The sequence below is a fragment of the Cherax quadricarinatus genome, chromosome 8 (assembly GCF_038502225.1).
Source record: "Cherax quadricarinatus isolate ZL_2023a chromosome 8, ASM3850222v1, whole genome shotgun sequence".
Lineage (NCBI taxonomy): Eukaryota > Metazoa > Arthropoda > Malacostraca > Decapoda > Parastacidae > Cherax > Cherax quadricarinatus.
In genome coordinates, this window is record NC_091299.1 from 12,504,012 (window position 1) to 12,516,511 (window position 12,500).

General features: G+C 36.9%; 1 protein-coding gene across 1 annotated transcript in view; it reads left to right on the top strand.

Annotated features, from left to right (window-relative positions):
- The window catches only part of LOC128685405 (keratin, type I cytoskeletal 9-like), a 62,714-nt gene that overhangs the window by 901 nt on the left and 49,313 nt on the right, over nt 1-12,500 (top strand). The window contains 2 exon segments of the mRNA XM_053771931.2: nt 783-1,622; nt 10,229-10,376. Coding sequence (XP_053627906.2) covers nt 783-1,622; nt 10,229-10,376 — 988 coding nt within the window.

The window sequence follows — 12,500 nt, forward strand, 5'->3', positions numbered from 1 at the left end:
TAAGACAATGTATTCAGTATCATTCGTTCCTTAGGTGTGTGCTCTAGAAGTGTAAGTGACCAACAGAACCGCAACATCCTCACTCGCTTCTTCAGAGTACAGACAACTTATTTCCTTCGGTCAAAACTTAAGTCAGGTTAATTCGTTTGTCTCTTAATCAGATCGTAAGCACTACCTTGCTCATATAGCAAGAGCACGTTAAATCACAGAATAGACTTCGACTCCCATCTAATACGCTCACATATGCCTTTTGGATTCAAGCACATAGACACACAGACACAGACACACAGACACACAGACACACAGACACAGACACAGACACACACACACACACACACACACACACACACACACACACACACACACACACACACACACACACACACACACACACACACACACACACACACACACAGGCTTATACAGTCATCATAAATATTGTTAGTATTATTGTTTTAGCAAGACGTTATATAAAAGATATTCTGTGCCTCCCATATATACACTTTTCTTTTAAAAAAAGTATTTATACCTTATCTAAACTGAACTAAATATTTAGTTAGATAAATGTTTATGGTATTTATGAAAACGACAAACGTGAAATTCAAAGAGAGAGTCTCATTAATAATTAATTTTAGGTATTTTTTATTTGATTACTAAATTTCAGAATTTTTCTTGGATCATAGGTTCTTCCCGAGCCTGCCTCTTCTAAAACTATGGAGAATTTTTTTTAGTTTCTGTAAATACAAATATTAAACTGATTAACAAATTATTAATTTCTTCAGATCCTGTTCTCCGTGCTGGTGGCTGCCGCCCACGCTGGTTCTTTAGGCTACAGCCTGCCTACCCCCGCTGGTGGTGGTGGTGGGTCATTTGGCGGTGGGTTCGCTGGCGGAGTTGGTGGCGGGTTCGCTGGCGGAGTTGGTGGCGGGTTCGCTGGCGGAGTTGGCGGTGGGTTCGTCGGTGGCGGTGGCTACGGTGGCGGCGGCTGCAGTGGAGGACAAATCCTCCATGTTGACGGAAGCTGTGTAACTCCTCTGGTCACTCGCAATCTGTTTGTGTACAAAGCTCCACCTGTGGCTCCACTCGTAGGGCCAAAACCTTACATTCCTCCACCAAAGGTTGAACACAATATTATATTCATCCGCACCCCAGAAAGCGGCCTGGGTGTGGAACCAATTATCGTGCCACCACCACAACAGAAGAATGTTGTATACGTCCTCAACAAACGGCCTGAAATAGACCAGAAGATCGTCCACGTTCCAGCTCCTGAGCAACAAACTCCTCAAGTATACTTCGTCAACTATGCCGAAGGCGACAACCCAACTTTGCCCACAGGAGAGGACCTCCAGTCTGCCCTGAGTTCTGCCGCTCATGGTGGTGGCCAGGTCGTTGGCGGTGGTTTTGGTGGTGGTTTGGGTGGTGGTTTTGGTGGCGGTCTTGGAGGTGGTCTAGGCGGCGGTCTTGGAGGTGGTCTAGGCGGCGGTTTTGGTGGGGCGTTGGGTGGTGGTTTGGGTGGAGGTTTAAGCGGTGGTTTTGGTGGTGGTCTTGGTAGCGGAGGCATCAAGGTTGGAGGAGGAGGCGGTGTGTCAGTGAGCACTCCATCAAGCCTATATGGAGCACCCTAGACACACACTAACCATCCCACCAGTTGTGTTTTAATAATTCCTGAAACATATTTGTTAAAAGAAGTTTGAATAGTAGTGGTTATGTTTTAAGTATGAAATCTGTTGTTCTTTGTATGACTTGTTCATAAAATATTTATTTATATTATCCAATGTATTATTAAAACCCATATATTGTGAATATATGTTATACATATTATTACAACACATAACACGGAATATATTTAAAAGAACTTATTAGCTATAGATTATTCTTTCACAGTTGCTGTCAATACATCTTCAACGAACTTCTTACACCTTTGTTTCTGCCATATTATTGTGAATTCTTAGTTGCATATTCTTGACCAATGGGCAAATGGTCTATATATAAGCATTGTGACAATGTTTGACCTGCCGGCTCAAACGTTAAGAATTTCCATATTTTTATTATTTTAAGTATTTCCTATTTGAAAGAAAAGCTTTGCCAATAATCTTGCAATTTCTGGAAAGTAATGGACATTTAATTTTCAGGATACAAGCGATTATATAAACATTTATATATATATATATATATATATATATATATATATATATATATATATATATATATATATATATATATATATATATATATATACATATATATATATATATATATATATATATATATATATATATATATATATATATATATATATATATATATATATATATATATATATATATATATATATATATATATATATATATATTGTACCACCTCTAGGGCTGGAAAGGGGACCCTCATCCTCAGAGAAGACAATAAACGTACCTCAGGGAAAACTCAAGGTTCTCCCCGGAGCTGTTTGAATATTTTCTTCTACCACCCCCTATATTTTATATTCTATGTGAACATTTATTAATAAACATTTACAGAAAAACATACACTACATACGTCTTCTCCCACCCGAGCCCACTCACGCTAGCCAATACTGTAAATACCGAATTACAGAAAATATCTACCTGGATGAGGACTAACAAACTTACACTAAACATTGACAAAACCTACTTCATTCAGTTTGGTAACAGAGCTACAGATGTCCCTCTTAACATAAGGATAAACGGATCACCTATCACAAAGCTAACAGAGGGAAAATTCTTAGGAATCCACCTTGATAATAGACTCAAATTTCATACACATATACAACAAATTTCTAAGAAAATTTCTAAGACTGTAGGCACACTATCGAAGATACGGTACTATGTTCCACAGTCAGCCCTCCTGGCCCTATATCACTCTCTTATTTACCCCTATCTCACCTATGGAATTTGTGCATGGGGCTCAACAACAATTAACCATCTCAGACCACTAATTACTCAACAAAAGGCTGCAGTTAGAATGATAACAAATTCTCACTACAGGCAGCACACTCCACCAATATTCAATACACTAAACCTACTCACCATACAAAACATCCATACTTATTACTGCACCTATTACATACATAGAACACTTAACTCTGATATTAACCCTCCCCTCAAACATCTCCTTGCCAACCTCAACAGAACACATGACCATAACACAAGGCACAGATCACTCTTTGATGTTCCTCGTGTCCATCTCACACTATGCAAAAGCTCAATGCACATAAGAGGCCCTAAAATCTGGAATTCATTACCTGTAAATATAAAAGAAACACTACCTGTTTATAAATTCAAGTCTCTTCTCAAAGATCACTTACTCACCCAAAACCAAATAAATACTGAATAACTGAACCTTATAAATTGTATATCTTAAATGTTTCTCACAATTATATCACATAAATGTTAAACCTAAAACCCAATCTAACTTTATTATTTTTTAAATACACTACCTAACAAAATACTCCATACGACTGAATGTACAACAATGCAAGCAACCATATGACCTGTCTTTGTTATACTCATTTGTGCTTTATAGTTATCTGTTTACAATAATGTATTATCACTGATTTCATCATTGCTTAGTTAATTTTAAGCCAGCCCGAAATGCTATGCATAGTATAAGTGGCTTTGGCATGCTGCTCTTATCTGTATTTTTTTGTACCTCTATATGTATGCTCAAATTGTAAATAAATAAACATGAATACAATGGCACAATGAATCAAAGATCATGAATTTCCTCCAAGTCCTCCGAGGCCGGACGCGAGTCAAGTATGTAGCAAGCATTTCCCCTCTGGATGGCTACGCTGAGGCGCTGGAACATGAAAGTGGCTGCCCTTGGGTCCCTGGTGGTGTCGATGAGTCTGGAACCCAATTCTTTAAGGACACGTGTGGCATTTTTTCCCCATGATCCAAGGTCTCTGATCCCACTGGCACAAATTGATACTGTTGGCTTATGTCCCTGTGCTTGTTGATCTTGTATTCCTCCCTGTGGTCAGCAGCTCCTCCCTGTCGCCCCACACTGTGATGGATATAGGTATCAGCCAGTGTGGACACACAGGTATAGTCCCATGCTAAGAGCCTGCCATTTTTCCAAGGATAGATGGTGATCCCGTCGGGGCGGTTTGCTGGGTTGTGGGTATTGTTGGCTGCTAGTGATCGGGGCTCCCTCTCGGCTGGGCATCCAGCTGTAGCAAGGGTTCTCTTAATGATGTCGTTGACATCATATATATATATATATATATATATATATATATATATATATATATATATATATATATATATATATATATATATATATATATATATATATATATACATATATATATATATATATACATATATATTATATATATATATATATATATATATATATATATATATATATATATATATATATATATATATATATATGTATTATATATACATATATATATATATATATATATATATATATATATATATATATATATATATATATATATATATATATATATATATATATGTATATATATATATATATATATATATATATATATATATATATATATATATATATATATATACATATATATATATATATATATATATATATATATATATATATATATATATATATATATATATATATATATATACATATATATTTGTCGTGCCGAATATGTAAAACTGGTGAATTAGCAAGAACTCATTTAAAATTAAGTCATTTCTAAAATTTTCTCTTATACGTTTAAAGATATATTTTTTTCATTAATGTTCATGTAAAAATTTATAATTTTGCACCAAAAGGAACTTAGAAAACTTACCTAACCTTATTATAACAAGCGCAATTTATTTTAGCCTAACCAAACAAAATATATTTTTTATTTGTTTACAATAATTTAATACTAAACCAACACAGTGAAACATATTTTTTTCGTTAGGTTCAGAATGATTTTGGCGAAATTATTGCATACAAAATTTTCGTTTGTCCTATATGGCAAGATGAGCGTTGCTATTTAAGCCAAGATAGCAAGTTCTGCTTATTCGGCACGACATATACATACATATATATATATATATATATATATATATATATATATATATATATATATATATATATATATATATATATATATATAACAAAAAAGGCACAATACCGTGACTGGAACGATACACAAATAACCCGCACATAAAAGAGAGAAACTTACGACGACGTTTCGGTCCGACTTGGACCAGTGACAAAGTCACACTAACCAGAAGTGGAGCAGGACGGCTATATATAGGCAGGAAGAGGTGGTGGTGGTAGTAGTAGTAGTAGTAGTAGTAGTAGTAGTAGTAGTACAAGAATGGTATGTAATACCGACAAGATGAAATTAAGACACATGCGCAACACCCGGGCATCCCTATCGTAGACGTTTCGGTCCAGTGGCTGGCTGGATGGCGAAACGTCCACAACAAAGACAACCAGACGCCGTACATGTGTCTTAATTTCATCAGTAGTTGTAGTAGTAGTAGTGGTAGTGGTAGAAGTGGGAAATAAGGAGGACGAGCCAGTCAAATACAAAGGAAGGGGAGCACTGCAAGAGAGCTAGGTGCCCACTGAGTGAGAGCAAGCGCACAGAGGTGCGTGAAAGGGGAAGTGGTGAAATAAATGAAGAAGGAACAGAAACACGAGACAGAAGAGAGAAAGACAACCCAGAGGAGAAAAGGAAAGAGGAAAGGGGAAGAGGGAGAAGAAAAAGAAAAAAGAAAAAAGAAAAAATGAGGAGTCAGGTTAAGTCACGGGTGTTCTGAAGTTTGGAGCATTTTACACCCGTGACTTAACCTGACTCCTCATTTTTTCTTTTTTCTTTTTTCTTTTTCTTCTCCCTCTTCCCCTTTCCTCTTTCCTTTTCTCCTCTGGGTGGATGGCGAAACGTCTACGATAGGGATGCCGGGTGTTGCGCATGTGTCTTAATTTCATCTTGTCGGTATTACATACCATTCTTGTACTACTACTACTACTACTACTACTACTACTACTACCACCACCTCTTCCTGCCTATATATAGCCGTCCTGCTCCACTTCTGGTTAGTGTGACTTTGTCAATGGTCCAAGTTGGACCGAAACGTCGTCGTAAGCTTCTCTCTTTTATGTGCGGGTTATTTGTTTATATATATATATATATATATATATATATATATATATATATATATATATATATATATATATATATATATATATATATATATATATATATATATATAAGATGGGGACCACCTCTGGTGTAAATTGTGGGACCCATAGCTTCGGAGAATTGGATTAAAAGGCTTCAAGGAAAAATATTTAGATTTCTTCCTGAAGCCGTTTGAATATTCCACTTCCCCTACCACCCCATCTTTTCATTCTTTTTTTTTACCAACAGGAATATTTTATTACATAATATGGTACAGAAGATTTAAGAGATACATTATTGATATAAAGATGGCATACACGGTACATGTTGTTACGTGTGTATCACCGATTCTAAGGCGAAAATCTCATCCAGCTCCTCAGAGTTGGGGCGTGTGCCCAAAATACAGCAGGCATTACCCCTTGAACAGCCGCACTGAGCCGCTGGAACAGAAAACTAGCTGCCCTGGGATCCCTAGTTAACCTGATGAGTCTTTTTCCCAGCTCCTTAAGGTATTTAGATGCATTATTTCCCCATGAGCCAAGGGTCTCTGAGCCTATGGGAACAAATACATAGTGATGGGTAAGTTCTCCACATTTTCTAGACTTTTGGGACTCCCTGAAGCTGGCAGCTGCTCCTCCTTCCTCCCTGGTGTATTTGAGACAGGTATCAGCCAAGGTAGATGCGCATGTATATTCTCACACCACCTGCTTCCCGTCTATCCAGGCTTGAAGGGTGATACCATCTGGACGCTTCTGGTTGCCATCAGATCTGCATAGCTGGGGTGGCTCTCTTACTGCTGGGCATCCGGCTGCTGTGAGGCTCCTCTTGATAATGTTATTAACCTCCTCATGTCTTGTAATCTTTCCCTCGGATTTACGGCACACAAGACCATGGTACCTGAATCGGTCTGCTGCTTCACTGCCACAAATACACCTGTGCACCTGTGTTCGGCGAGAATAGGGGCGGCAAGTCGAAGGGCAACACCGATATATATATATATATATATAAATATATATATATATATATATATATATATATATATATATATATATATATATATATATATATATATATATATATATGTATGTATATATATATATATATATATATATATATATATATATATATATATATATATATATATATATATATATATATATATATATATATATATATATATATATATGCATATATATCGATCAGTTCGGACTTCATGGTCTCGTGTGTCACACAGCAGAAGGGAAGTATGTCAGACATGAGGAGGTCAGTGACATCGTTAAGAGAAGCCTCGCCACAGCCCGTTGCCCAGCTCAACGGGAACCCTAAGTACAGAGGTCTGACGGAAGTCAAAAGCGTCCTGATGGAGCCACTATGCTACCCTGGAAGGATGGAAAGCAGATTGCCTGGGACTACACCTGTGCCACCACATTGGCAGACACCTACTTGCCATACTCCGTAGTGGAAGGGGGTGGAGCTGCCAGCCACAGGGAGACCCAGAAGATCCGCAAATATGAAGACCTTCCCCCATGCTATAACTTCATCCCAATAGGATCGAAGACCCTTGGAGCATGGGTCAAGTGTGCTCTAAAGTTCCTCAAAGAGCTGGGTGAAAAGCTCATCATAGAAACCAAGGACCACAGGGCGACTAGCTTCCTCTTTCAGAGACTCAGTGTTGCGATCCAGAGAGGAAATGCCTGTAGCTTTCTGGGCACGCGGCCAACCGCAGGGGAGCTGGACGAAGTATTCGAGATGTAGCTCTGAGTTACCTATGTTGTTTTACTTTCTGTTGTATTTTTGTGAATGTTTTGCCAATGTATTTTGTCTTTAAATAAAACATACTTGAAATATAGGGGCTGGTAGGAGAAAATTCTCAAACAGCTTCAGGGAGAACCTTGAGTTTTTCCTGAAGCAAGTTTATTCTTTTATCTGAGGATGAGGGTCCCTAGGACAGTTCTAGAGGTGGTACCTCCCTATATTATACACACACACACACACACACACACACACACACACACACACATATATATATATATATATATATATATATATATATATATATATATATATATATATATATATATATATATATATATATATATATATATATATATATATATATATATATATATGTATGTATACATATTCTAGGTAGTAGGTTGGTAGACAGCAACCGCCCAGGGAGGTACTACCGTCCTGCCAAGTGAGTGTAAGACGAAAACCTGTAATTGTTTTACATGATGGTAGGAATGCTGGTGTCCTTTTTTTTCTGTCTCATAAACATACAAGGTTTCAGGTACGTCTTGCTACTTCTACTTACACTTAGGTCACACTACACATACATGTACAAGCATATATATATATACATTCTTCCACTGTGGAAGAATAGAGAAATTCCAAGGGCTTTCGTGACTACTCACACTATCAAGGAACACTTGGAATTTCTCTATTCTTTCACATTTTTTTTTTTTTTTTGCATATATATATATATATATATATATATATATATATATATATATATATATATATATATATATATATATATATATATATATATATATATATATACATAACTACACTGCGAATAGCCGAGGATTCGAACCCATGTCGTTTTGGCCCGCCTCATGGTGAGCGAACATCACATGATGCTCTAACCCACAGGACCACGCAATCCTACAAGAATCAAGCACCCAGCAGAGCTAGGTGTTTTACTCTGAGCCAAGGACATACGGTAGTGTGGGTGCCTCTGAGCTAATTTCATTCTAATCCCCGTTTGGTGTACTAGCCTTCACGAGCAACGTATTATATTATTGTATCCACGAACGAGTGGTACTGAGTCTCTAACAACACTACGACTAGCCGAGGATTCGAACCCATGTCATTTTGGCCCGCCTCATGGTGAGTGAAAATCACATGATGCTCCAACCCACAGGACCATGGAATCCTATAGGAATCAAGCACCCAGCAGAGCTAGGTGTTTTACATTGATCCGAGGACTTACGGTGGTGTGCGTGCCTCTGAGGTAATTTAATTCTAAATCCCGTTTGGTGTACTAGCCTTCACGAGCAGTATTTTATATTATTTAACCACACCAAACGGGGATTAGAATGAAATTAGCTCTGAGGCACCCACACCATTTGTCCTCGGATCAAGGTAAAATACCTAGCTCTGCTGGGTGCTTGGCTCTTGCAAGATTGCGTGGCCCTGTGGGTTAGAGCACCATGTGATTTTTGCTTACCATGAGGCAGGCCAAACGACATGGGTTTGAGTACTCGGCTACTAGCAGTGTTGTCATTGATTCAATACCACTCGTTCATGGTTACAATAATGAATATATATATATATATATATATATATATATATATATATATATATATATATATATATATATATATATATATATATATATATATATATATATATATATATATATATATATATATATATATATATATATATATATATGTCGTGCCGAATAGGCAGAACTTGCCATCTTGGCTTAAATAGCAACGCTCATCTTGCCATATAAGACAAGTGAAAATTTGTGTATGCAATAATTTCGCCAAAATAATTCTGAACCAAACGAAAAAATTATATTTGATTGTGTTTGTTTAGTACTAAATTATTGTAAACGTATTTAAAATATATTTAGTTGGTTTAGGCTAAAATAAATTGCTCTTGTTATAATAAGGTTAGGTAAGTTTTCTAAGATTCTTTTAGTGCAAAAGTAAAAACTTTTACATTAACATTAATGAAAAAATATATCTTTAAACGTAAAAGAGAAAATTTCAGAAAGGACTTAATTTTAAATGAGTTCTTGCTAATTGACCAGTTTTACATATTCGGCACGACATATATATATATATATATATATATATATATATATATATATATATATATATATACATTAAAAGATACCACCTCTAGAATTGTACTGGGGACCCTCATTCTCAGAGAAGAGAATGAGAGTCCCCTATATTCTATATTCATTGTGAACTTTATTTAACTTTATTTTATAGACAGAATATACTGACATAAAAATACAAACATGTATGCATTGGTACAATATATCAAAGATTATGACTCCTCCAGCTCCTCCGAAGCCGGATGCGAGCCAAGGATGCAGCAAACATTTCCCCTCTGGACGGCCACACTGAGGCGCTGGAACATGAAAGTGGCTGCCCTTGGGTCCCTGGTGGTGTCGATGAATCTGGAACCCAGTTCTTTAAGGAAGCATGTGGCATGTTTTCCCAATGATCCCAACGTCTCTGATACCACTGGGACAAATTGATACTGCTGGCTTATTCTCTGTACTTTCTGATCTTGTACTCCTCCTTGTGATCAGCAGCTCCTCCCTGTCGACCAACACTGTGATGGATGTAGGTGTCAGCCAGCGTCGACAAGCAGGTATAGACTCATGGTAAGAGCTTGCCATTCTTCCAAGGATAGATGGTGATCCCGTCGGGGCGGTTTGCTGGGTTGTGAGTATTGTTGACTGCGAGTGATCGGGGTTCTCTCTCAGTTGGGCATCCAGCTGTAGCAAGGCTTCTCTTTATGATTTTGACTTCATTGTGTCTTGCATGCCAGCCCTTGGGTAGGACCTACTTCCACTGAGGAATCCCGCCTACTAGTGATTATGCCCTCGTCTGCTACACGTCCCTATCCACTGACGCCTACATTTTTTTTTTTTTTTTTTTTTTTTACCATTTATTTTATTTATTTATTTATAAATTTTAGCATTCATACAGAGGTACAAAAAAAAATACAGGTAAGAGCAGCATGCTAAAGCCACTTATCAGTGATAAGACATTATTGTAAACAGATAACTATAAAATACAAATGAGTATTACAAAGACAGGTCATATGGTTGCATGGATTGCTGTTCATTCAGTAGAATGGAGTATTCTGTTAGGTAGTGTATTTAAAAAAAAAATAACAAAGTTAGGTTTAACATTTGTGTGATATAATTGTGAGTAACATTTAGGATATACAATTTATATGGTTCAGCGCCAGTCTCCTTGAATTTGTTCCAGATTCTCTACAACCACGATGCTCTCCACATCAACTCCTAGGCTGAGGGACTGATTACCTCATCTTTTGTATATAGTTCTACTGTCTTCTAATTATGTCTTAGAATCTGTATTGATCAAACCACTGGTTGGCGAAACGTCTACAAGAAAGATAATCAGATGTTGCACATCTCTCCCATGTCTTCAATTTTTTTGATGTTCTGTAGGAGAGATTCTGTAGTACAACATAAGAACATAAGAATGGAGGAACACTGCAGAAGGCCTACTGGACCATACAAGGCAGGTCCTTATCAAAACCACCCCTACCCTAAACTACCCAAGAATTTACTCCCGTACCCACGACACCAATCAAACCCAGCCCCTCCCACTCATATAATTGTCCAATCTCGTTTTAAAGCTGCCCAACGTCCTAGCCTCGATCACCCTACTCGGAAGACCGTTCCACACATCCACAACTCTGTTTGAAAACCTGTACTTACCTATGTCCTTTCTAAATTTATATTTATCTAGCTTAAATCCATTATTTCTGGTTCTTACCTGGTTTGACACCCTCAGTACTTTATTAATATCACCTTTGTTTATCCCCATCATCTACTTATACACCTCAATGATATCTCTCCTCATTCTACATCTCTCCAGAGAGTGGAGATTCAAAACTCTAAGTCTATCTTCATTGAGAAGATTCCTTATACAGTAAATCATTTTAGTCATCCTTCTCTGTATGTTCTCCAATGAGTCTATATCCAAAACTGAGCAGCATAATCTAAATGTGGCCTCACTAGTGATGTATAGAGCTGTATAATAACTTCTGGACTTCTATTACTTATACTTCTTGAAATGACTCCTAGTAATCTGTTAGGCACTGTTGTCTTGGCTTTAGATTTTTGCTTACCATTACTCCCAAGACTTTTTCACATTCTGTATGATCAAACTCTACTTCACCTAGTTTATAGCTTCGAGGTTTTTTTTCATTACCAAAGACCTCACACTTATCCACATAGTGGATAATTTGAATATTTCTTTTGGTTTATATAAACTGGATTCATTATAATTAATAAAATCTGGGAAGAATTTAAGGTACATTAGACAAATTTTTGGGTAACATATAAGCTGTGTTTCACGGATCACCGACTACCTACCTATATCATCATAAAAAAGTCAGATGTTTTGGAGGGGGAGGCAACGAGGTGGTCTCGTCCTTATTTAATGCCTTCCTGTTAACCTTTTATTTTTATAGTTCCGTGATAATGTGAGAAGTCACGAAATCACTTAGAATTTTGCTATTTTTTTCACCGTGGCTGGTCTGCATATTGTGATAACACCTGTTTACTGTG